Source organism: Nesoenas mayeri (assembly GCF_963082525.1).
Source record: "Nesoenas mayeri genome assembly, chromosome: 18".
Lineage (NCBI taxonomy): Eukaryota > Metazoa > Chordata > Aves > Columbiformes > Columbidae > Nesoenas > Nesoenas mayeri.
In genome coordinates this window covers 7,900,644-7,927,459 of record NC_137566.1, presented here as the reverse complement: position 1 = coordinate 7,927,459, position 26,816 = coordinate 7,900,644, and the positions used below count along the sequence as shown (strand labels likewise).

The window sequence follows — 26,816 nt, the reverse complement described above, 5'->3', positions numbered from 1 at the left end:
CCTTACATCAGCAGGGCCAGATCCTGGCTCTCTTAATTCACCCAATATTGGGTCCTTCTTGATTCACTCAAGGTTGGGATGCAGCTGGGGAAGGGGGGCAATGACTGCAAGGGGCAAGAGAGGGGACATGATTTGGGGTCATCAGGCTCCAAGCCACCGAGCACAAGCTGCAACAGCTCTTCCCTTTTCTCCGCTTCCCTCCTGCCTCCGCAAACCCTTCTCAGCTTCGCCTGGTGAGCGATGCTCAACCCGAAACCGAGCTGCACGTGTCGGTGAGTCAGAGCTGCCCGGACAGACAGACACACACCAAACCTTCCCCCACAGCCCCTTTTAACTCCTGCCTCCCTGACATGTCCTCACCAGCAGCTTAAAGAGGGTTGGTTTTTTTTCCCCCCCATCCCCTCTTCTCTCTTAATTTTTTTTGTTTAATTTTTTCTGCTCTTTTTAGTCTTCAGTCCTCCTAGTGGGTGGGGAAAATCCCGGGTGTTAAACTTCAAACGGGAAGCCTTGAGTTCACATCGCATTCACGTCCAACGCGGCACTGAACCACTGGCTCCCACACGCGGGGCTGCTTGGGCAGGACTCGGGCACTCGCCAAGGATGCGCCAACACCGCCGCCTCCCCTCCCTGCAGCCCCGTTCGGCATCCGTTTGTCCATCCATGGCTTGGTGCAGAGGCGAGAGGAGGGTTTGGATGTCAAGCCCTGCTTAGGAGCATTGCAGAGCTGGGATTTAGCCCCCTTCCAACAAGCCCACTCCAAAAGAGCTCCTAGAAACCAGCTCTGCAAGAAGGAGAGAGAACCCATCGTTTTCTCCTCCCTGCTCAGCACCACGTCCCTGACAGCAGCTTTGTGGCACAACGTAGCCCTGCAACCCGCCCCATGCGGCATCTCCATGCCACGCTGCGGCCCTAGGATGCTTCACACCAAATATTTGGCTTTGTGCATTTGAATTTCACTCTTGGCCCAGATGATTTTTGCCAGAGACTGTGCCCAGCTGAACAGAGTGGCTAAGCCAAGGGAGAAGCAGAGCACAGACAGACACACGCGATGTGCTCCACGCTGTATGGCCAAAAAACAGGAGGCATGAGGAGACAACCCTTGTGCAAGGGCTCTGGTGGGGATGGAGGGTTGGATGAAGCCACCTGCACCAAACCCCCGTGCCCTGCAGAGCTCAGGTGCTCTCTGCTCACTGCAAAGCCTTCAGCCTCACGTTGATCCCACATACAGCAGCCTTGACCCACCCAAACCACCTCCTTCCCATCTCTTGGTTTCCAGATTAACAGAGCGGGGCAGTTTGGACCCGGTGCTTTCATAACAAACCTATTTTCTTTCCCCCAGTCACCTGCAACAAAGAAAACCAGGCATACAGAGAGTCGAAGGAGATGTAGTAGCTATTTGATTTTCTATTGTACTCCTGAATAGTAAGTTAAAGCCTATTCACAGCTGATTTGGGTCTGGTTTTGGTGGTATTTGAGACCCTCAGGCTTCCTGGGGAGAGGAGCTCACCCACAGAAGAGCTGGCAGGAGCCAGACTTGCAGAGTTAGGAGCTGGGTCAGTCCTGGGAAGTGAGTCAAAAACCCCACAAAGAGGGGAAAAGAGGGATTCTTGAAGCAGGAGAACCCAGACCTGCCAGCCTACACCAGGAGCCCCATGGTTAGAGAAGGGAAACAGCTTCACTCCTTGCCAGGAGCAAAGAGAAACATCAGATTGGCATTTTGTTGAAAGAGGATGAGCAGGAGTGTGGGAGGATGTGTTGATGCTCCCTCCCCGGAGGAAAGGGCACAGTTTTCAGTGAGAAAAAGCTGTCTTGGCTCTGTAGCTGTGCCAGGGAGGACGGGGAGCACTGTACAGGCAGTGCTGCAGCCTCCCCTGATGCCCAGAGATATGTCAGGACAGCTCTGACACCCACATTGACCTGCAGCATCTCTGGCATCTCACCTCTGCCAGCCACCGCCTTGCAAGCATCCGTTGCAATGGAATACGCCAGTGTTCTAGGACTGCTGGGATGAACCTTGATTTTAAGAAAGTGCTCAAACATCCTGGCGTTGCAGGGAGGCTCAAGAGGAGGAACATCCTTGCAGCGAGGTAGCTAAATAGTGGCAACCACATTTCCCACTCTGAGCCCTTCCTGAGGAGAGGAAGAGCAGGAGGTCCCCAGCATCCCCCCTTCAGCCCCAAATTCGCCTTCAAAGGGGTGACCACTGCGGGACCCAGAAAGGAGGCCAGGAGCGGAGGGAAGGGGGCCGCCTTTCCTCCAGCCCGCGAGCCAAGGGGGACGCACGTGACCAGGTGTTGGCTTGGATTTCCAAGCCCTGCGACAACACCAGCTGCTCCTGCCCATCCCTCTCCCCCCAGAGAGGCCCGCAGATCAGGTTTCCCGGGCTGCCACATCCAGGTGAGTCCCCACAGACCTGGCTGACGTCCCCTTCTCTGCAGCCATTCCACAGAGACGTCAGACCAGCCCTTTGGCAGGTGAGTGCTGGAGCATCCCCATGGGCTCCAGCCGACACCTCAGCGAGGGACACCAGCGAGTGTCACCTCCCGCGAGCCAGGGGATGCGAGAGCAGGGACTCACCCCGGCAGAAACCAGATCTGGGCCGTTCCGGAACCAAAAATAACCTGCCAGCTGCCCGGGAAGAGAGGAAAGCCAAGTGTGCACAGATCATGCACATGTCAGGAGGGGAGTCATCTGCACCCATCTTTGGGGATAACGGCGGGGAGCATTGTTTTCAGTGTAATTCAATGGATAACGGCAGAGCGGCTGTGTAAAACAGTGTCCAGGTCTTTTTGGGCAGGAAAGCAGCAGACAGCTGACACCCCCAGAGCCTCATCCTCCATCTAGGGAAGAGCTGCCATGCCTGGGAGCCGCAGAGGGCCCCAGTGCAGCCATGCCAAGGAACAGAGACCCCCCTGCATCTCTCCTCTCCTTCCCCAGGAGGCAGCAGCAGCACCAGAGCAGCTGGGAGCTCCAAGAACTTGCAAACTTATCTTGCATGGGAGGGTGTTGTCCCACCCCTGGTGCTCGGAGCAGGCTGGAGAAACAGGGAAGAGAATCCAGATGTGCAAACCAGAAATAAGGAGGCACCAGGGTGGCCAGCTGGGGCTCAGGAGTGATGGGGCAGCAAATCCAGAGCTGCCTTTGGGTGGAATGCAGCAACCAAACCCCCAGAACAACAGCCCTTTGGGTAGACACAAGGTTACCATGACCCATGCATGTCCCACCAACAAAGGAGCAGAAAACAAGATGCTCATTCACCAAACCCTTTCACTACCAGCACTGGAAATGTGCAGTCCCCTCTCCAGGACATTCTGGTGTTTTGCCAGTCAAAGACACTTTTACTGGGACATGTTCCCAAGCAAGGCCATAGATTTTCTACATCAGAAAAACATGATTTTCCAAATTTCATAATTACACACTGATCACTACCAGGACTGGAACATAAGGTTAGGCTGAACTAGAGGAGCAGTGGGTAGCATTTCTGCATCAACACATACTTCAGAGAGTCATTTTTCCCTGATCATTCACCTTCCCTGATCTTCCACTTCTCTCAGTTCTTCCTGCCAGCGAGGCACTCACAACCTGACAAGTTTCAGGACCTGCCACCTCAGAGCAGGTCAATACCTGCCCTAAAACCCAAGCAAGAAGCAGAAAGACCTGGTAAAACTCACTCAGCAACCCAACTTCATCAATGTCCTGAAGGCACTGGCGTTGCTCATCTCCAAGCACTGTTACCAGAGCCCAAGGGAGGGCATTCACAGGGCACACCTCATGGAAAACGCTCTATAAAACAGGGCTGAGCCCTCAGTGGGTACAAGCCGACCTCAGAGAGCAGAGCTGACCTCAAGAGGAAGGCAGGAGCATTTCCATCCAGACCTGGGAGGGGAGCTGGCAGGGACAATACAAGGGTGCAGCGTTGGACGATGCCAGCGCTCACATTCGCCCATGGGATCGGGGCCGGTCCTGCTCCCCCTGGGCAGGAGGAGACAAGTAGGAGCTCGATGCTCCTGCAGCCTCCATCCTCCCTGCTCCCAGCAGGAGGAGAAAGCAGCATCAAACAAATTCAACAAGTTTCGAGCTGTCAGCTTCCCAGCACCCTCGGCAGCGCTGCCTATGCCAGCACAGCTCTCCTCCACCTCCTTCCCTCCTTGGCATCACTGCGTCTGCAGAGAGAGAAGGAGCAGCTTTGCTTCCCAGCCCGGGGAAGGATGTAGCTCATTCCTCCCCATTTCCCAGCCCTGACACTGCACCAGCCAGAGGGAAGCGTGTCCTCCCTGCTGCCCCCACTCCTGCGACAGCAAGGGCCAGGTAGGAAACCCCAGCACAGGGCTGTCACTTCCCTGTGAAAGGCTCATCTGTGCAGGGTGGAAGAAGCTCTGGCACTTCCCAGCTCCATCGTCATCTCCCTGCAATGGTTTGGGCAGAGCTGCTCCATGCAGGTCTTCCTGCTCCTTGCTGGAGCAGGGGAGACACTCACACATCTCTCACACTCAGACTCTGCCTCATCAGGAGAACCTCCGTGTGGTTTTGGACCAGAATCTCTGGTTGACATCAATGAGTCTTCTGGCCAGGAGGTTTTAGAGCCTGGCACTGCTCGCTCTGCTCAGCTGGCGCGGGGAAAAACCTGTAACGCTGCTCTCCAATGTGGGTCCTCAAAGCACCCACTAGGGATTAAGATGCTGCTGTCCTGACCCTCAGCATCCCAAAGGACAGAGCGCTAACTCATACACACCAAGAAGAAGCTCCACATTGGTACTCTACACCATCTAAAAGCCTTTTATTTCATTTAACTTGCTCTCTCATTTTAAGCTAGCCGCCAATACCTTGGGAAACACAAGCTAGAGAGACTTAGGATTTATTTTTGAGAGCTTAACATCCATTATGCTCTTAAAAAATTTATGCCCTTAAGCATCTCCACAGTGGTTGCTGAACACCCATTAAAAAAATCTCAACCATTGCTTAAGCCTGACAAGTCTCACCATCGAGAGACACCCGGTAAAGACCTGGCAAGGTGCTCAGCTTGAGCCCTGGGCTCTTAAGACCTGACCAGAGCACAAACAGCCCTGGGAAAGACGTTACCCTCTCAAAAGAGTGAGACACCAGCGGTGAGGTTTATATCCCGGAGCAACCACCACGCGCTGACTTTGCAGCAGACGACCGTGGCAGGACAGCTTGATGTGTCAGTTGGAAATGCAATTAACTTTGATGTGTGAGGGGCAAAGGGAAGAACTGAGGTTCCTATGGATGCAGTTGCTTGGCTCTTAATTCCTCTAGCAACGCTAGCCTAGCGATGTTATCCACGTTTCATTTCCACCCTTTCTAGAGCAGGAAAAGGTCCCTTCAGCCTTGGGAACAGCTGTGTGCATGGGAAAGCCATGCAGCGCAGCATTGCTGTCTGCAAACAGCTTAACCTCCTAGATCCCCAGCCCATAGCTCCTGCTGCCTCCTCTGGCAGCTGCATTTCACCCTTTGGGGCTTTGGCTCTAACAAGGAGCTCCAAGGACTCCGAGGGTCTGGGCTTGGTGTGGGTCCCAGCGGGACTGTGCCAGAAGCAATGGGCTCAGGGGACACAGAGGGGTGTTCAGGGCTCCTCCGAGGCACCTGCTGTGACACAACCATCACAACGCGTTAGGCAGCCATGAAGCTGCTGGTAGAAGGCTCTCGAATGGCAGGCAAGGGATGAAAAAGCAGAAAGGAACAAGCAACAGAGCTAGACAGGCCTGCAGGGGAGCTTTCCTGTGCTCTCCTCCACCAGACAGCTTCACCAGGTCCCCATGCAGCCCATGAGCCCCCCTAAATGCTGTATCAGGGCTCACACAGTCTCACAGGCCAGTCCCCAGGCACAGCACACACACGTACAGAAGCTGTTTGTGAGACAGCAAGTGTCAGCATCGCAGCACCGAGGAGCACAGGGAGTGAGCGACCGGACCAAGGCTGAGCTGTGCAGCTCAGTACAGAACAAATGCCACCTCACCCAGCCCCCGAGCAGCCAGGCACAGCAGGAGGTGTTACCGAGCACACACCCTCTCCCGTGCATCCAGGAGAGGTGAATTTGTTTCCCCCGACCCGATCATCTCTGTTCACACCTCCCCACAAAGGACGCTCTGGTCACACTCCTGCAGGCTGGCCACTGACAAGCAAGGACCCCCCAGGCTTCTCATTTCAGCATCCACGAGACAGGAGCCTGGCTGCACCTGCGGCACAGAAGCAGCATGGGCTCCCTGCGCCTTGGGCACCATGGGCTCCTCACTTAATGCAGCAGCCAGTAGCTTGCCACAGGCAGCCTCTCCCGTTCCACTGCTTCCTTCTGCACAGAAAAGGTCCTGGTGCAGACTTTGCTGCAGCCCAGAAGGGACTTTCTGCAGCCCAGAAGGGACTTTCTGCAGCCTTGATGCTCCCAGGTCACAGCTGCACAGGTTGCGACCCAGCATCCAACCACACGAGTGCCTGCGTGCTGGGTCGTGGCATCACAGCCACAAGCTCTGATGGGCTCCAGCCCTTCTGCTCCCACCGTGCCACACATGCACCAGGAGCTTTCTGCACCCTGGGGAAAAGTTCATCTGCTCTGGGTAAGAATTTCACCTAGAAAACACCAAATCCAAGCAAGATTAGCAGCTCTGCCTGCTGCCAGCTGTGCTGGAAGCAGTATGGACATGAGCCTGAACTCACAGCATGGACCAGATGGAGCCCAGTTCCAGGCAGGATCAGGCATGCCCGATGCTCTTTCCAACACCTGCACCCATGAGCAAAAAAGAATATAGTGTGGCCCCTCAGCAGCCAAGCTCCCAACCCCTGGGCTGCGAGGAGGCTGAGCTGCACCCAACAGCCCAGGAGAGAAAGGCTTGGCCAAGAGCGCCGGGTTCAGCCCTGCCACCCAAGCCCTCCCCTTGCCATCACACTGATGGCAACCCATGGGTGAGCCGTGGCATGTGTCCACGGGCAGCTCAGGGAGGTCTGGGTCATCTGCCCCAGAGAATTACCCAGCCCCAGCCAGCTCAGCTGGCAGCTCCCTGCAGCGTCACAGCCCTCCCCGCCAGTTGCGATTCGGTGGTTATTCCTGCTTTTCCAGTCAGCGAGGTTCCCGTGCTGCACTCCAGCAGCCCTTCTCCAGTGCGTTTGCCTTCTAGAGGGATTTCATCCCCCTCCACTGAGGCAGGGAGAGCTAGGACAGGGCAGCAGGGACAATTTGAGGCAGCCAGGTGCCAGCCCATGGCTGGCCGGCTCTTCTGGGGCACACACTTCTCGGACATCCCCATCATGGTCCCAACACAGGGTCGCTCGCAGGCTGCAGCTCCCACCCCATCCCCAAGCCAGCCCCATGGCAGGCAGGAGCTGCTGGGGGGCTGGATGCTTCGCTGCCGTCTCCCTCCAGGCTTGCACAAGCTGTCTAGAGGTAGCTGCCGGCAATGGGCCAGGCGAGCCGTGGTGCCTTTGATGTGGGTGTCTGCTGGGCACATGCCAGGGCCAGGACAGGGTTTTGGCTGGAGGCACCGGGTGCCAGACTGAATTACGCCAGGAGAGGGGGGAAGAAATCCCCAGGTCACGGCTGTGCCACCGTGCCCACACCATCACGGCTCCACGCTTCGCTCCAGAGCTCTTTATCTGCCGGGCTCACAAGCAGGGATGTCTCCCCTGCGAGGAAACAGTTGCAGCGCTAATTTTCCATGGCATAGAGAGCGATGGATGGTTCGGCACCCACCTCCCGGCACAACCAGGCTCCTGGGCACAGAGCAGCAGGGGGAAGATGCTCTGGAGGGGATGCAGGACCAGAGGTGGTCCAGCACCGTGGCGAGGCAAGCCCAGAGCTGCCGAGCCGGGCTGCTGGAGCCCAGGTGCCGAAGGAGTTACTGAGCGCGGGAGGTGTCATTAATAACGAAGACCATGCGAGTGATTTTTATCTTTAAAAAGCCCACAGCCCAGGTTGCGCAGCTCCGCTAGGGAGCTGTCTCGGGCACAGCCACTGCTCCTTTAAGGTATTTAACAACAAAGTGGGTGAACACGCTGGCTCCTCCCCGAGACTGTACATTCCCTCCGGGTCCCCCCGCCCCAGCCACGAGTGGCAGCGGGGACCCAGACGCCAGGTCCTGGACTACCAGTCCCAGCATCCCCAGTACCCCTGGGGTTTGCTCCCTGCCAGGGACCGTAAGTCCTCCTGCCACCGTCCATCCATCCATCAGTACACAGTGCATCGCAAGGCCATGCTCCTCCCCGGCTGAAGGGCTCTGCTCGGAGAAAGCTGCAGTTTCCACCTCTGACAGGCAGCGATTAACCATTTCGGAGCCCTGTGTCAGCTGGCAACACTAATTGTACATGTTTGGAAAAACTTTTAGCGACAAAAGGGACCCCTGGAATGGCTGGGGCTGGGAGCCCAGGCAAGTCCAACACAATATCTTGGCGTTTATTCCCCACCTAAGCTACAGCCCCAACTTTAATTCAATTTTTGCCCCAACTGTCCTCCCTCCAGACTTGGCGAGCACAGGGAAAGGGAAAGGATCTGCTGCTTTGGTTGCTGAGGATGCCAAGCATCACCACGAGCCCTGGGAGGGTGGTCTCGCTGGAGATGGGCAATTCCTACCACAGGAGTTGCCCAAGGGCCCCCTGTGCCAGACACTGCCTGTGCGGTAGGACAGGCTCTGCCCTGCACAGATTAGCATCTAGAAACCACAGAATGGGGTAGGTGGGAGGGAAACCGAGGCAGAGAGACACAATTAGCCCCAGATCACAGGCACCTGGTCTCCAGACCCTCCCATCATAACGTCTTGCTGCCCAGACTCCTCTGAGAACCTGCTGGTCCCATCAGCAGCAGGGACCACGGCTGTAAATCCCACTTGGTCCCCAGCAAGTCCCATCTGCTCCACCAGGGACAGGAGGGAAAGTGATGTGCAGGTAGCATCCCTGAGTCACGCTGGTGCTGGAGACAGACTTTCCAGTTCATGTAGGGACTGTGCTCCCGCACAGCCACATTTACAGCTGTAATGCAGAGTCAGATCGAGCCCAGCGATCAACCCTTGGTCACGCAGCATTAAAGACTTTGGGATATTTGACCTAGCAATTAAATAGTATCGCTATCAGATACCACAGCCCAACAAACAGCCCTGGCTGCACAGGGCATCTCATCCCTCCTGGAAGTGATGCTCTGGGGAGGCAGCAGCGAGACCCCAAAGCAAGCCCCAGGCAGTCACTGCTGATGGCTGTGCCTGCCTGCACCAGGATCCCTCATGTCCCTGGGAGGGCAAGCACCATGTCCATCCGGGAGCTGTGACAAGCTCCCTGGGGTGGCAGGGTCCAGGGGAGCACCCAGTCCAAGGGGCAAAATGCTATTGCAGTGGAGGGAGCAGACACCAGCTTCATCCCTTCTTCCCAAAAAAGCACCTCCTAAATTTGCTGCACCCAGGTTATCTTGCAGCTTTAGCATCCCACAATTGTTTTGCAGGAAATCCATGTGCTCCAAATGCCAGAAAGAAGGAGACAAGGCACCATCAGAGACCAGGACAGTCAGACAGGCTCACTACAGACCTCGGGAAGCACCTGTGCCAGAAGCTTTACAATGCTTACAGAAAAAATTCTGTCATGGAAGGTGTTGTCAGGCATTGGAACAGGCTGCCCAGGGAAGCGATTGAGTCACCATCCCTGGAGGGGTTTAAAAGATGCATAGATGAGGTTCTGAGGGACATGGTTCAGAGGTGGACTTGACAGCATTAGGTTAACGGTTGGACTTAAAGGTCTTTTCCAATCAAATGAGCCAGTAGCTAAAGCATGCATGGGCTAAAAAACACTGGTGCAGGCAGAGGGGCCCGTGTCTTTTGGGTCACGTCATCAGGTGGCCAACACAACATTTGCCTGCTCACGGCAGAACAAGCGGAGCCCATTGTGGAGAGGATCAGCAATAAGATCCTGGTAGCAATCGCCTCCTCAGTTCTACTCTCCCACCATTAATCAAAGCAAGAGTCACAAAATTCTATCCAAGGGGACCTCCCATCAGTTTGGTAGGAGTACAGAAAGCATCCTGGGCACAGGGTGGGTTAGGCTGGGCTTTGCCAGGCTGCGGGGAGAGACCATGCAGCAAGGGCAGGGAAACTTAGTTGTTGCACCCATACCCTGCACAGCAGTGCCCGGGGTACAAGAAATGTCTGAAATTAGTCAGTGAAGTTAGGTAGGAACAGAGACCAGATGAAAGTACTGAGCACTTCACCCGTGCCCCATGCTGCAGTGGTGCTTGGGGGGCATTACACAGCTCCCCAGCTACAAACAAGGAGGAACAACAATTAAATGGATGATTTTCCCATATGCTTTTGTCCATATTTTCTCCAGGGTTTTATACAGCATATTTGACCGTGGTACCAGAGCTGCGAGAAAGAGCCAACAGCTATTACAGCGAGGTGATGGCCTTACCCACAGCCCCCTCAATCAGGACAGATGGACACACTGCTCCGAGGGCTGCTGGCCTCTGCAGCCAATGTGCCCCATCTCCCCCTGCTCCTGCAAACCTTGTGGGTCCATGCTGCACATTCCCCCAAGTTGGGGAGCAGCTTGGGGGGCCAGGCAACATCATGCCTGCCCAGCACAGGGAAGGGATGGCAGAGACCAGCCCTGCTCCCAGAGCTCAGCCTGAAAACCTTGTTCTGGCTTGTTTTCCCACTTGCTTTGGGTGCCTGACTTGTAATAAGTAAGCCTGAAAAGCAGGCTCCTTTTCAGACATGCCAGGCACCCGCAGCTCCAACTCGCAGACGCGTCTCCAGGGAGTCGAGTTCCAGGTGCACCCAAAAAAACTCGTGTTTCAGCCAATACCCAAATGCCTCCGCTTCCTTGTCTGAGAAAAGCTGGGCAATGCCCAGGCCCAGGACTCTGAGGCTCAAGGGGAAATTGCTCTATAGCAGCCAGTCTAATTACACTGAAATTATGAGATCAAGCAGTAAATTCACGTCTGTGTTCGTTGCTCTGGGTGGCAAAGCTGCACCGGCAAGCACCTGATCTCCAATCGCTGCAACTTCACGTTTCATTGGGAAGGGAAGGAGGGGGTTAATGAAGGAGAGCATTGCCAGTTGGAAGTGCTACCTAAAAAGGGTTTCTCCTACTAGCTGAAGCAAAATGGTTTCTCTTGCCAGCTTGTTTACTCTGCAGCTGAGAGCAGCGGATCGCCAGGTTTTGCTGCTGGAGCCCGCTGCAGGATCGACGGCTGCGAAAGCGGCCCTGGCACCGGGACATCGGCGAGGCTGGACCCGCTGTGGTCCAGCTGCACCGTCCCCAGCCCAGGGCCAGCCCCACGGTGCCCACCGGTACCACAACCTGGCCTTCAGAACCAGAAGCTTCTACACCAGGAAATGTGCAGCTACAGCCCTCCAGACAGCAAGTCTTGGACCCATCCTCCCTTCCTTGGGGGAAATAATGGTACTCGCCATTTAATGGCCAGTTAAAAGCTGCAATTATGTTTAACTGAGATGGCTTTAGGCCAACCGTCCCCTATAGCAGTAGGGTCCTTAAGGCCCTTTCCCATGGGAAGGGCCCACAAACCCCAGCGAAGACCACGGAATAGGGATGCTGGACAAGGCACAGAGATTTTCCTGGGAAAGGCAAGTACCAAACAAACCCATCCTGCCCCAGCTTGCTGCTGCAGAGCGAGAATACGGACAGGACTCGTTATCCACTTTTAGAAAAGCAGAGTTTGCAGTCATGCCAAGACAGGTATCAGCCAGATTCCCATCTCGGGGAGATTTTGGAGTCCACGGGCCACACTGAAGCAGTGCAGCTTTTGCAGCACACAGCCCGTCCCAGCTCCAGGATTAAAGCCACCGTGTCTGCAAACAAGATGCTCGCACCTGCCGGGAGAGCCAGCCGGGGAGGAGAGGCAGCAGCAGCCAGCGCCAGCCTCGCCAGCCGCAGCGCGGAGCCTGGCAGTCAGCGGGAGGATCAGATCCATGTTTTATAGCCTTTATATTAATTACCCAGAGTCTAAATAAGATTAAAGTTTTAATTCCATCTTCATCTCCTAGAGGCTCCTGCTGTGCTCTTGGGTTTTCCCTGTGCCACGAAGCTTCTCAGGCAGCTACAGCAGAGGGCACTTCTCTGGCAGCCAGAGACGGCAGCATCTCCAGCATCAGGGTTGCCCCACAATGCCCAAACCACCCCGAGGATGCACCTCCATCAACCCAGCACCGCTGCAGGCAGGGCCCTGCAAAGTCCACCTGGTTCTCCAGCTAAAACCATGACCCAAGGCCAGCGGGGCCAGGCGATGATTAAAGAGCACAGGGCCAGAACTGGGCAGTGTCCACACTGCGAGTCCGAGTCGAGGCGGGATGGATGGCGAGCAGGAGCAGGGTGGAGGATGTCTGCCAGGGCGATGCTTTGTGGCTGGCATCCTCCACGCTGCCCAAGCCACCCCATAGCAGCCGGCTGACGGGCAATTGAGGCTCTTAGGCTGGACCACCATGGCTGGAGTTTTACAGCTGGAGATGGGCCAGCGAGCAGCAAATGCCAGCTGAGCAAGAGAGGCAATCGATGCCTGCGCTGGCTGAGTGGAAGATGTGGCACAGGCTGGCAGCAGCAGCAGCACTCACTGCCCTGGTTCCCCAGTGCCCAGGAGGCCACAAAAAATACTGCAGAGCCACAGCTGGGGCTCAGTCCATGAGCACCCCATGAGGGCAGAGCCTTTGAGCTCGCACACCAAGAGTAAGGCCTGACTCAGGCCACCAAAGCACCCAAAGCTCAGCACTGGTTTGCATGATGTGCCCCAAACTCCAGCCGTGCTGTACCCTGTATTATCTGTGCTGACCAGCACTGGGTATCACCTCCCAGATCTGCAGCTGCAACACAGTCACAGGCTTGGAAAAGCCAACGTGCAGCCAGGAAGGGTCACAAGGGAGGGAGACCAGAGGAGAAGAGAAAGGAGACGGTGCAATCCCCCTCCTCGGATAATGCCTGTACCCATTGCCTTGAGCTACAGCCATGCTCTAGACAGGGTTGTAGTTGTTTTCCACATTATGAACAAGGAACCAAGTCAAGAGCATCCAACAAGAGCCTGGGAATGCACAGAGTGTCATTGACTCCGGTTCGCATGGGTGAGGGCAGCTTGTGGGGAAGGCTGCTCCACAAACAAGGCTGCACAAGCAAGGGAAACTTAGCCCACTGTCGCTCAGGGGACAACGAGCTGCCCCAGCCCAGCTGTTGTCCCAAGAGTCTTTCCACAGGGAGAAAATCCTCCATGGTGCTGGGCCTGCTCCCCTTCCCCTGGGTGAAGGACATGGGTGAGCTGAGCCAGCAGAGTCCAGCCAGACAGGGAATTAAGCAAAGCCCCCAGCCCTCAGAGCACGTCCCAATGGCCCCAGCTTTTACATAGCACCCCCAAAGCTGACAAGCCCAGGGACCACCTTACACAGCTGTCCCTGTGGTTTGGAGGTTGGGCTGCACCAGTGGGAACAAGGGCTTTGGGGGTTTGATATCAAGTGGGGTCCCCACAACCTGCAGACACAAGGCTGCCTGTAGTCACCACTAAGATACACATACCAGCACATCCCCCAATTCAGGCACCCAACATGGGGAACCTCCACATCCTGTGCGGAAACTCCATCCTCTCCCTTCTGCCTTTTACAGAAGATGCCATTTCAGAAGCAGGTCCACAGCTCCCGTTGCCCCAGCACCACAGTCCCTCTGGCGCTTCCCGACTCATTTTTCCTTTTCCCACCAAAACACCACAACCCTCTCCCCTGAGCCTTCCAGCTCTTACCTGCTGGCCAAGGGCTGTTCCTCTGCAGTGATACCAGCTTCTCTGAGCAACGCTGCTGCCTGGGTAGATGGCTGTGTCCCTCGGTGGCCAGGTCCTTCAAGCAACAAGCACAGGGTCAGCCCTGAGCCCCTACACCCCCCTAACCTCCTCCATCCCACAAGGACCTGCCCAGACCCCCCCACATCGCATTCACCCTATGAAGGAGCACCCAGCAGGGACTCCCCTGCTGCTCTGCAGATTCAAAACAGCTGTGTGCAACGAGGTGGGATAGGAGCCCTTAATTAGCAACAGCCCGTGCATGGTCCTACTCCTACTTTAGCGGAAAAAGTGCTGTGATTGAGGTCAATTTCTGAGCAGTGACTGATGCACAGTCCTGCTCTCCCGCGGGGGAAAACACCCGACTCGTCTCTGCCACGCGTGGGGTGCAGGTGGGTGTTTGCAGGGTGGGAGATGGGGTGTTCCTGCCGGGGGCTGCTCGCTGTTGGGGTGCGGGAGGAACCAGCAGCGCCAGCCCCTCACAGCCCTTAACGCTGCAGGGCTGGGGCACAGCGGAGGGGACACAGCAGGGGCTGCGGAGGGGACAAGCGGCTGCGTCCAACCGGGACGGGGCAGCCCCTCCAGCACGATCCCGGGGGCTGCCGGGAACAGGCAGTGCCCCGGGGATGGCACTGTGAGAGCTGCACAGGGAGCCCGGTGTCCCCGGAGAGCTGATCGGGGTGGCTCGGGCTGCGACACCGCCCACCGAGGCGGGAGCCGTCCCCCGCTCACCTGTGCGAGGGGAGCGGCGCAGGCTGGCGGCGGCCCAGCCCTGCCCGCTGCCGCGGGACCGCGCTGCCCGGCACAACCCGCCATCCCCGCCCGGCCCGGACGAGCCCCCGCCGGGTCCCACCGCCCTCCTGGGCCGCGCCGCGCCTGGCAGCGTTTGAACGGCGCGAGGAACCCGCCTCCTCGCTATTGGCCACCGCGCCCGCCCGTCAAGCCGCCCGCCGCCGCCCCGTTGGCAGCTCGCGCCGGGGGGGCGGGGCGGGGCCGGCGCGGTGCTATAAAAAGCGGGGGCTGGGCGGGCGGGCGCTCAGTGCCGCTGCGCGACAGGTACCGGCCGGCGGGGGCGGAGTGGGGAGTGGGCGGGGCGTGGAGGGAGCGCGAGCGAGGGGGCGGGGCAGGCGCGCGCACGCGAGAAGGGCGGGCGGGGGCGGCGCGCGGGGAGGGCGGGGGCGCGCGCGGCGCTGGTGGCGCTGGCTGCACGCGCCTGTCCCCGCACGGCTCGCGGCAGCGGCAGCAGCGGAGCCACCGGCGCGCACGGCGATGCCCGCTCTGCTCCCGCCGCTGGCCGCCCCCTGAAGACACCCCTCTCTATTTCCCCCCTTCTCCAGCGACCTCAGGTTCTTTCCCCCCCTTTTCCTCCTTTCCCCCCCCTTCTATTTCCCTCCCCCCCCCTCCCCCGCCTCTTTATCCTTTTTTTTGCGACCCTCCGCACCCTTCCCGGTCGCCGTGTGGATGCGGCCCGGGGTGCCTGGCTGCGCGGGTGGCGAGAGCAGATGCTGAGGGGCCGGAGGAGGATGGAGTGCACCCTCGATGCGCAGAGTTTGATCAGTATTTCCCTGCGGAAGATCCACAGCTCCCGCACGCAACGAGGCGGCATCAAGCTCCACAAGAACCTGCTCGTCTCCTATGTGCTCCGCAACGCCCGGCAGCTCTACCTGAGCGAGCGCTACGCCGAGCTCTACCGCCGCCAGCAGCACTACCCCGACGGCGCCCCGCTCCTCGCCATGCCCGCCTGCCCGCCGCCCGCCGCCGCCCCGCCGGAGCTGGCGGTGCTCCCGCTGCCCGCCGACACGCAGGACCGCGAGGCGCGGAGCTGCGCGGTGGTGCGGGGCGGTGCGGAGCTGCTGGAGGTGCCGGTATGCGCGGCACCCCCGGAGATGCAGCGAGCGCCTTGCAGAGACTCGTCCCCGGGCTTCTACCGGGCTACCGGCAGTGCCGGTCCCGGCGGCGGCAGCAGCAACAGCGCGGCCCCGGGGCTGCTTTACGCCGCCGGTTGTGACTTCGGGAGCGGTGGAGCGCCGCACTGTAGCAGCCGCACCACGGTGCTGGATTTGGACACTCACGTCGTGACCACGGTGGAGAACGGGTACTTGCACCAGGACTGCTGCTCGCAGTGCCCCTGCTGCTGCCAGCCGGCACCGGGGCTCGCCTCCCCGCCGCCCACGCCGGGCACCAAGCGCAAGTATTACCCGGGGCAGGAGGAGGAAGAGGAGGGGGTGGAGGAAGGGGAGCCGGGGGGAGGCGGGGTGGCGGGCGGCCCCCCCTTCGCCCCGTGCACCAAACGCGCCCGTTTCGAGGAGTACAGCGCCGAGCACCCCCAGGACTCTTCCAACATCTCCAACTTGATCTCCATCTTCGGCTCCGGTTTCACGGGGCTGGTGAGCCGGCAGCAGGCGGACTCGGAGCAGCCCCTCAATGGGCAGCTGTGCAGCAAGCAGGCGCTGGCGAGCCTGGGAGCCTGGACTCGGGCCATCGTCGCGTTTTAGAGAGGAGCGGGGAGCAAAGAGGGGAGGGGGGGGTTGCAAAACTGGGGTGCGATCCGAGGGACAGCGGCTCCGGAGAGGGGGGACCCTGAAACAAAGGCGAGGGGGGGGGGGTGGGACGAGGGGAGAGGGGGGGTGGGGGGTGCTGAGGGGTGCGCAGGGGAGGTGGGAGGGCAGAGCCACGCTAGTGTTTTATAAATTGTACAATAAAGAAAAAAATAATTAAGATCTTGGGACTTTATTTTTGCAGAGATGAGAGAAAAAAAAACAACAAAAAAAAATAAGCAAACAAAACAAAAACAACAACGAAGCACCTATTTAAATAATCCTCTTTGTGTCCGCTCGGGTTCTCTTTGCCGCGGGTTTCCCGGGGCCGGTGCTGGCGGCGGGGAAGCGCCACGTGAAAGCCGGGCCCCGCCGCACCGGCCCCGGGACCCCCGGCGGGAGCGGCCCCCGCCCGTCCGGGCTGCCCCGCGGGGCCCCCCCGGCTCCGCTAGTTTTGGGGTGCAGGGAGGAGCAAAGTACTCGCTGCCGGTTCGCTTTTGTGCGTTTCTTTATATATTTAAAAGAAAAACAAAACATTAAAAAGAGGCAGAAATGAAAACATTTCAACTTTCCTCCCAGAAGAAACGTGTGCGATGTGACTTCTTCCCACCGTTTGTGCCGGGGTAACGCTGGAGGGTTACAAGAGCTGAATTTGGGGGGGGAGGGAGGGGGTGAAGCAGGGGCCGGGGGTCCCTCCGGGCTGCTCCCCGCCGGGAAGGGGCGAACCGCCCCCGGGCAGCCCGGAGCCCCCGCCTCGGTGTGTGTTTGTGGTGCCGCAGGTAACCGTGTAACGCTACTCACGTCTCCGGTGTGCTGTGTCGGGTCTCTTACTCTTTTTCTTTTCCTTAAGTTCAACTGTTCTGGTTTCAGCCTTCCAAACCATAAAACCAGCATTGTTTGGTCTTGTGAAGAGATCTGTCTCCTGTAGAGTCTCTCGGGTTGTTTTCGTATTTTTTTCTAAAAAAGAAAAGAAAAACCTTTTGTTGTAAAAAGGTGGGTTTTCTGCTCGTGTCCCCCCTCCCCTTGTTTATTTTTTTTTGCAGCCTGTCCACTCCCAACTTCACGGTATCAGCACTATGTGTAACTGAGGATGCTTTGCCAAACGGTCTGTTGGGGTCTTTTTTTTCTTTTTCTTTTTTTTTTTTTCCTCCTTTTTCTTTGTTTGTAAGCCTGTAATTTTGTGCATATGGAATTGTATATCACCGGGTAAAACTGTTCAGATTTGTTTAAATTTATAATCTTAATAAAAAGTCGATTATAAAGTTGCTGTGCCCTCGCTTTCCTTCACATCGCAGCCCTCGGAAGCCCCGCTCCTGAGCCGCCCCTTCCCCTCTGCACCGGGGAACCTTTGAGGAGGCTCCGACCCCCCCCTGCCGCCCCGCAAACCCCCTTTGTCCCCATCCCAACACCATCCAGCTTCACCCTCTCCCCGCCGCCGCCCCCTCGGCTGGCAGGAGGCAACAAAAGCCCCCGGTGGGTCTGGAGGTGTCGCGCAAAGTCCCAGCTGGGGAAGGGGCCGGGGCTGCTGTCCCCCCCGCGCTGCCCTGGGCGGGGGGAGCCGAGGGACCCCCCGGCGCTGCTTCTACCTGCGCGGCCCAGCCCCCCGGCACCTGGGCAGCGCCGCCACCTCCGCGCTCCCCGATGCGCTCGGGAAGTTTATTTTGAGTTGGAGTTAGTTCTCGCCGCGCGGGGCCGCTCGGTGGTGCGTGCGGGTTCCTCCTTTATTTATTTATTTGTTCCCCCCCCTCTCCTTTTTGTGTATTCCCCCCCACACACACCTCTTTACACCAAACGAACGGACCCGCGGGCGCTCCTCACCCCCCACCGGCCGAACCTCAGCAGGGGACTTTTTAAAAACATGTTTTAAAATCCCGTGCAAAACGCGCAGTCTCCAGCATACAGCGAAAATCCCGCAGCTGGCCCCGCTCCTCCGTCCCCACACCCCCAGGACCCTCCCCAGCATCCCCAGGACCCCTCCGCCCAGACGAACACCCGGACAAACCCCCTCCCCAGCCCCGCGCATCACCGCGGGAGCGCAGCTTTCCCCTCTCCCGGAGAGAGAGACCCGAAAAACGGGATTGCGGAGCGGGGTAGGGGGGGCTCGACGGGTGCGTTCCAGCCGCAGAGGAGCCGAAGAGCGGAGCGCTCCCCCCGCCCGGCTCCGCTCCGCGCCCGCTCCGCACCCGCGCCCGCTCCGCACCCACAGCGCCCCCTGGCGTCTGCCGCGGGAGCAGCAGCGCCCCACCGGGGCTGGGGGGCGGGGGCGGGACGGTCCGACCCTTCTCGGGGCAGAAGAAGGGACAGGGGCGGCCGCGTTGTCCCCCCTCCCAACCCCTTCGGGTAGCAGGACCCGGCTGCGGGACTGAGCCACGCACCCGCCTCCTGCTGCTCCTCCAAACAGCCCCAGAAAATAGATCAAAATTAAAAATATACAACCTGGAACCCTCCCGTCCAGGTGCAGCAGCGCTGGCGGGAGCACTGCTGAGCACACAAGCGCTCTGTGAGCCTCAGGAGCTGGACGCTCTGACCAGGGGACACTCACCTGCAGAGCCAGGGAGAAGCCCCTGTCCCTGCTCCCTGGCCACTCCAAGGCCTCCCCCAGCCCCATCCTGCTCCCCTGCCCCAGGACTCCCGGCTCCCCAGCATGGAGGGGGCTGCAGAGGGGAGTCCCAGCAGCGGGATTTGTAGAAGTAGCAGCTCCTGCATGTATAGCCCTGGTTGGGAAACCACAGCTACACACGGTATTTGGGGGAAGTTTTAAACACCAGGTACCTGGAGGTCAGCACATTCGGGCGCTGAAACCCCAACCATGCACCCCCTCCTGTAGCACAGCCCCTGCTCCAGGTTGGAGAGGAGCAGAGGGTGTTTTAGCCAAGCAGCCACATGCACCCACTCATCAGCCTCCCAAATCGCTCCCCATCTCCCAGATCACGGGGTTTCCAGTGCTAAAGAGACCATCGCCAAGAGAACCCCTGTTTCTACAGGTCTCGATGCCCCGGGCACACCCATCTCTCCAAAACTCTTTTCTCCTGGGGGAGCCTAAACCTCACCCTCACGCAACAGTGGAAGTTTCTGGGGCTTCAGTCAAGGTTTCAAAGGCTGGAATCAGCAAAGACACCTCTGCATGACCAGGAACCACAAAGGGTGGGGGACACGGGGTGCATACACCCCGGGGACACTCATAGAAATCCCTCACACTGAGGGGCAAGGAAATCCCACAGCTCCACAGAACCACTGAGATTCAGCCACTCTCAGCAGCGCAGTTATTTATCTACTTTAAACCCCGGTACATGACATTTCTCTTCTTACGAAGGCAGCAGCAGCAGTAAGCCCATCACACAGCCTCTCTCCTGAAAGCAGAGCCTGGAAACCAGAGTCTCATCTGCATATTCATAAGTACCTGATAAATTAATCATGATGGCAGAAGCATTCAGGCTAGAAGGGAGGTGACAGGGGAAGGTTGCACCCCCCCAACACAAGCCCATCCTCACTCTCGCACACACTCCTCGTCTTCCAGGCACAAAATGTTTTGATCCCTTCACAACTCGGCACTGGGTGCTCGCAGGGAAGGGGCTGTGGCCTGTGCACCCCATTTGGCACCCGCCTCCTCAGCCCCCACCCCTCCAGTCCCTTCCCGCGGTGGGAGATGCTGAGCAGATGGGCTGGAGCAGGAGGTCCCCAAGTCTGGGGGAGGTCAGCTGTCACCCTTAGATGCCCCCAGCCCAGCTGTGAGCTCTGCTGCCACATCAGCATCCGTCCCCACCCCAGATCTGCCCCCCAGCATGGTTCAACCTGCCCCTGTGCTGCCCGACCTTGGTGTTGCTCATGGTAAAGAGTTTGACCCTAAAAATCCTTCCATGTCCCTTTTCCTGTTAGTGCCCCCTCAGCATGATTGTGCGCCCAGCGGCCCCAGAGCAGGACAAGGCACGGGGGGTCCTGTGGAGGGGACAAGTGTAGTTTGGCTGGCAAAGAGCTGTGAGAGATGGGGGGACCAAGGAGAGCTGGGGGGATCCTGCAGTGTCACAACAGAGGGAACCACGTCTGTGCACACGCCGTTCGCTCTGCCAGCTGTGGGACAGCTGTGCCCTTCTCTTCACCCTGCAAAATGCTCTGGAGCCAGGTACCTGTCCCCAGGTGCTGCCCCATGGCTGGAGCTGCTCCATGTCCTGCCTCTTCTCACCCGGCCCGCAGGTCCCCTCCAGGGTGCGCCCGTGGCAGGGAGGGGAGCGTTTCCTCCTGCTCCTGCCATGCCCAGTTCACGGGGACTTTCCCAGCATATGTGCCCTGTCCCCTGCTCCTGCCTCTCTGATGTGGGAAATGGGGACGGTGGCTGCGGTGCCAAGTCAGAGGCACTTCCGAAATCAGTCCTGGCCAGCGCTGCTTTACGCTCTCCCCAAACTGGGTAAAGGAAAAGTTCCATCTTTTAAGGTCGGGGCTGGACTCCAGCGGCCACTTCCCAGCCCCGCTCACACTCAGCCATCACGGGCAGCCTCAGCTGCCTCAGGTCCCTGAATATTTCTACAGTTTCTTTTAGGGGCTTGTTTTTTTAATAAACTACCACCAAAGCAGTGCTTTCCCCCTCTTCTCCTCACCAAAATAAGGCTTTTGCATTTAAACCTGTGCAGCTGCTGGTTTTTTTTCCTTTTTTCCCCAGGTTTTACAACATGAAAGTGGATGTTGATGTGAATGGAATTTTGAAATTGGAGACAGGGAAGTTCTGCTCCGAGAGGCGACTGTTTGCTCGCAAAATTGCCTCTTTGCAAGCTCCCTGATGAAATTCTATGCAGTTATTTTTTTCTCCTCCTCGCCCAGCCAGCTCTGTGCCCTGGTGAGGATGAACAAACCATCGCCACGGCACGGTCAACAAACCATCACTACAACATGGTGAACAAACCATCGCCACGACACGGTGAACAAACCATCGCCACGACGTGATGCACAAACCATCACTACAACATGGTGAACAAACCATCGCCACGACACGGTGAACAAACCATCGCCACGACGTGATGCACAAACCATCACTACAACATGGTGAACAAACCATTGCCACAACACGGTGAACAAACCATCACTACAACATGGTGAACAAACCATTGCCACAACACGGTGAACAAACCATCACTACAACATGGTGAACAAACCATCGCCACGACACGACGAACAAACCATCACTACAACATGGTGAACAAACCATCGCCACGACACAGTGAACAAACCATCGCCACAACACAACGAACAAACCATCACTACAACACGGTGAACAAACCATCGCCACGACACGATGCACAAACCATCACTACAACATGGTGAACAAACCATCGCCACGACACGATGCACAAACCATCACTACAACATGGTGAACAAACCATCGCCACGACACGCCGTGCCGCCGTGTCCCCGCGCCCACCGCTCGCGCTGCTGCCTGCAGCGGCTGCCACGCACAACCCAGAGCTGCTCAGCAGCGTTTGGAAATACAAATCCCAAATAGGAACCTGCTCCTCCTCCTAAACCATTCGCAAACGGGGTGCCAGGGTGTTCAGGATTTTCCTATGAACTCACCCCGAGCAGCCAGCCAGGGCTCAGTGTTTTACAAACCTGACGTTTCACTTGCTTTGGTGCTGGAGAGCAAACACCGGCCCCAAATCTGCGTGTTAAGTGGCAGGTTTTGCCTCCATCAGCCCCACACGGGTGCAAGGCAGGGGGAGCTTTGCAGCAGCTTCCCGCAGGACTCGGGATGTGGGACGACCCCATGCAGGGGTAAAGCAGAACACTGGGTCTCGTCCTACCAAAGCCTGCGACAACCCCGACGTCCCAGTTTCTCTCCTCCACCACCCATCGCCCCCAGCAAAGACCACGCTGCTGGTCCCCACGGCACCACAAACAGCTCTTCCCCTCCCGTGTGACCCAGAAGGAAACAACATGGTTAAAAAGCCCCAAAAGCTGGGATGCAAAGACCTCAGGCTCCGCGGCGCTGTGCGCTGGGCTCGGTCCTCGGGCTCAGTGACATGGAGAGATAAGGGCCCTCGGCTTGTCCCCCCAGAGCTAGTGCTGGATTAACTCAGCCTAACGTTGTTTGAGAAGCATTTACAGGCTGAGCTTCTTCAGCTTGGCCCTCTGGTGCCTGCTGGGTTAGGCAATGCCTCTGGTTTATACCTTGGCTCGGGATCTGTTGACTCTGGAAAAGCCCCAGGTTTTGGAGCACGTCTATTAGAACAAGCAGCTCTGTGGTCACCCGGGCTCTTCCCCTTCTGCCCGTGGACTATGGAGACCACACGCTCTGCTCCGGCGTGAGAAACAGAGCAGTCGATCGTCAGCCGGGGCAGGTCGGCAGTTCCCGGCGTGGTGATTCTCACAGGGCATGATCTCCATGGCCTCACCATGAATTTATCCGTCCCATGGTCCTTCAACACCAGTGGGCAGCGACTGGAGCATCCAGAGCTGGACAGGCAGGACAAAGGGCTCCAGCAAGAGCAGCACATGGAAACACAGCGAGATGGAGGAAACCTGGTCCCTCTGACCCCAATTTCAAATTTACCTTTATTTTCTGGTATCTTAGGCTGCAGTAACCACGGCCACACCACCTGTCTGGGCTGTGCAGAAACGTCGGGAACCACTGGAAGTTGTGAGATGCTCCAGCCGGGCAGCGCAACGTGGAGAAACCAACTCATGCTCCATCTCCCTGGATTTCACGTTACTGATTTATTTATGTCACCTCACGCCCTGATTTACCAGGTCTACAAAGCAGGGCAGCGCTTTTATTCCTGGTCTCCAGGTGGGAAAGCGAGGCCACGTCCTCAGTTAAGGTGACAGGGGCTGTGGGAGAAGAGGCAACTGAACCCACTTCTGAATCCATCCCAACCAGTGGGCAGCTCGCTCATGTATATGCAATTTACGTTTGACTCTGTCCCCAGGGACCCATCTTCTATCTTCCCCCTTTAATTATAAAAATTAGTAGGTCTGAGGTACATTTGAGGGGTTTTCTTTGCCTGCGTTGACAAAGCGCAATACTTGATGACTCTAACCCCAAATTCTCTGTGACACGGATACCCTGGCAATTATAAAATACTTCCAAGCTTGCTCCATAAACCCCTTTGCTGTTGCTATTAGTATGCATTAACATTTTATTGGTGTTACAGGATGAAACATCCAGTCTTGCAGCTCCAGTGGGCTTGGGGATTTCCAGCATCCTGCAATATGTATCCGTGCAGAGGAAATTAAAATGTGGATGGATCAGCAAGATACAGTCAAATCCTCCACAGTAATTTGGAGAAGACTAAACTCTGGTGCTAGTGGAGCATATTCCCAGCTATCTAATAGAGAGCTGATGATCTCTGTAACAGCCTTTTTGTAAGTTTTATTCTTGCCTACAAGGGAATTTTTTGAAAGCAGATGTGTAATACCTAAACTAATATTTTTAAAGGCATATGCTCTGAACACGGAAGAGTGAGACCCTTTGCAGAGCAGTCGCTTTTGTCGATCAGCTAGAACCCCATAAAAGAATATGCTCCAGTATCTCTCAATGTAGCTGGAATTTCCTTCTAACCACCACACCAAGTCAATTTTATATAGTTTGTAGCCATTATAGGACATATTGACTCTTAGGAAAATAGGCAAGTAGCACAACATACCTTTCCTTTAGCACCAGAAACTGAAGCATTGTGTCTAACAGAGGTGCAGCTGGTGGGTCTCAATGACTCTGTGTACATGAAATGCTCCACAGCCACACAACCACTCACCAGGCTGGGATCTGGCACTGCACACCTCACCATCTCCAAAAATAAAGTTTCCACACATAAAACTGGGAGGAATTAATGTTAAAAGAGGTAATTTGCGTACCTTGACTTGTACAGCGCAGCCCGCTGGGGTTCATCTCTCCCAGGTGTCCCAGGAACAAAAGAACTGACAGGGAATGCTCCTCTGCTTTCTCTCCTTCCTCCATTCGTAGGCTCAGCAAACCCATATCCCTAAACCTGTTTTTATAAAAGCAAGTATGTGCTTAGGAGAGCTCAGACACACACCTCGGTGCTGCTGGTTCGGGGCCCCCAGCACAAGACCCCATTTCCATGGGTTTGCACACTCAGAGCATTAAGGAGCCCAAATTCTGATGAGGGATTTCCATGTTATTTATTTTCTGTGTTACACTTGCAACCAGCAACATGGGGAGTGACTTGTTTCTGTTTTAGCCATGACTGTACTTACACCCTGGCAGAGCCACTTGATGCAGACGTTCCCAAGCCCAGGCTTTTTATAGCAGCACAAGCACCCACTCCACCCCTTCCAAAACCTTCCCTAACCCCTAAAGCCTCCTCAGAGCCTCGTGCTCTTCAGAATCTCCCATCTGAAGATGCCCATCATGGTTCAGCCCTCACTAAACCTGACGTGGAGACTCCCCCTTGTCAATCTGGCTCATCCTAGTTGGAAGTTTGGCACCAGTTTTACAAGATCAGCCCAGGGAAAGCCGCGTCTGTCCCCAGGACACTCCAGGAGTTTGTCCCGATGTCAACAGGAAGATGGCTCGTCCACCGAAGGGGAAGCAGCGTTAAAGGATGAAGATCTCTCCTCTTGGCTATTACAACATGAAACAGCCTCCAAAAGCCCTATTAAATTCTACATCTGAGCCAGGAGAGTCCTTGTTGAAGCAGCAATATCCCCACAAGCTTCTCAACCATCGAAGGTTCCCCCGGCACATCAGCAGGGGAAAGTCCAGGTTACGTTAGCAGCTATCGCTAATCACCAATTCCACCTTCTCCCACCCATTTCTGCCTCCTTCCCTCCCTTGGGACGCGGTTGCAGGGACCCAGAGGGGCGTCCAGGGCTTGTTGGGGTTCCACACCAGCTCCTCGGGGTCCAGAGCACATCTTGGTCCTAGAAACCGCCAGCTTAGATGTTGCTGCTCAACCAATGCTGGTCGTGCAGCGGGGATTTCTTTGTTTATTTAATAGCAGGAACCTAGCGCTACGTAATGGAAGCGAGCCGCACACCAGGGACAAGTTAATACAGCAACAATGGCATGAAACAGTTCTATTTTTTATTCTTTTACTACTATCACCGCACGAGGCTGCTTCTCTTAACTCTTACTTCATTTATTACTGGCTGCCACGAACGATCATTTATAAAGGAGGGCTGCAAAGAAAGAGACGGGGGAAGGTTGACGGCGATTCGCGAAACGCGCCCCATGTAAAGACAACAGCTGCTAAACAGAAACACCAACCAGCCCACGTACTGCAACCGCAAAGGATCCAGTTCTGAAAACTGCATTTAAAAAGCCTGGCTTGGTCAGGGGGCTGCGCGGGAAGATGGTGAGATACCCACACGACGCCTGCTTCCCCCTCTCCGCGCGTCACGTTCACCAAGGGACACATTCAAGATGAATTCGAGCGCCTTCAAAGAAAACATCTGTGATCCAAGATGACATTTCTGCTCCCCATCCATTCCTCCGCGCTGCTGCCGCTTTTAGCAACATGTACTCAGGCAGCTGGCCTGCGCCGACGGAGAAGATATAACCCAGCGACAAGAAAACTGGCATTTGCTAAGCACATCTACGCGAGCTCCAGCCGCTCCTGAGAAGGTCCAGGTATAATTTGCTCTATAAATCCAACAAAGCTGCTGAGCTAAACTGATGCTGGAAGTCCTGAGTCAGCCCCTGCGGCAGGACAGGAAAAACAGCTGAAGAACAAGGTTCCAGTTCTCCCCCCGCCTCAGAAACAAGGCTCGAACCTCCTCGTGTTGGGAGCATCTCTGGGCTCCAGGAGGGATTCGCTGGCCCGGGAACAGGCTGCGCACATCACCTGCCTGCCACATCCAAGCTGGGGGAGAACGAGGTGAACATAGCGAAGTTAAATAAATAAATAGAATATTCTATATGAGAGAAAGACACCTAGGAAGGCTACAGACTAGATACATCTGCTTCATGCAGTTAAATAACGAGCCAATTTTGCGCAAGCAAGAGCTCGACCAGCAGCACAGCTGGTGCCTCCGCAGCCTCTGCCCTGTGCTCAAGGCTCCAGCCGTCACCCTCACCGGCTCCGCTCCCAAAGCGCGAGCAAACCCCCAGCTGAGAGGGACCAACACAGTCACTGCTGCAAAACACGGAGGCTTTAAGTAAAACCACAATGTGGGAAGAGGTGCCCGAGTTGCCGCTTCAGCAAGGAGCGGAGAACCTGGGATGGACGTCGGTGGGAGCCAGAGGAAGGCGAGCAGCCGGCTGACATGCGATGAGGGCACGTGGCAAGCCAGGTGATATGATTTAAACAAGAATTAGATGCTTAAAGTCCAAAAATCCCTACCAGGACAGACGTGCAAACTGAGGAATCCAGAAGCACAGAGCTCTACGCGAGCCTCCTTGGTGGGTCCCAAGCCCATGGAACAGCGGCTGCAGGGGAAGGAGGCACCTCCCCACCCTTTGGTGCTGTATTTCACATTCTTGGTGTCCCTCCACGCGTGGATGTCAACATTTCCACCCATCCTTTCCCATGGAAGCCCCATTTCCACCAGATGACCAGGGGAGGTGCATTCCCGAC

The 26,816-nt window shown here is 56.7% G+C and overlaps 1 protein-coding gene across 1 annotated transcript; it reads left to right on the top strand.

Annotated features, from left to right (window-relative positions):
• Positions 1-14,927: 14,927 nt before the first annotated feature.
• IER5L (immediate early response 5 like) lies at positions 14,928-17,703 on the top strand. The gene has a single exon (XM_080355953.1). The coding sequence runs from the start codon at positions 15,259-15,261 to the stop codon at positions 16,249-16,251; it is 993 nt and encodes a 330-aa protein (XP_080212079.1). The 5' UTR covers positions 14,928-15,258; the 3' UTR covers positions 16,252-17,703.
• Positions 17,704-26,816: the final 9,113 nt, after the last annotated feature.

Bases quoted from the DNA above. Each gene is read 5' to 3' on its own strand.
- IER5L (XM_080355953.1), top strand. From the start codon at position 15,259: ATGCTGAGGGGCCGGAGGAGGATGGAGTGCACCCTCGATGCGCAGAGT.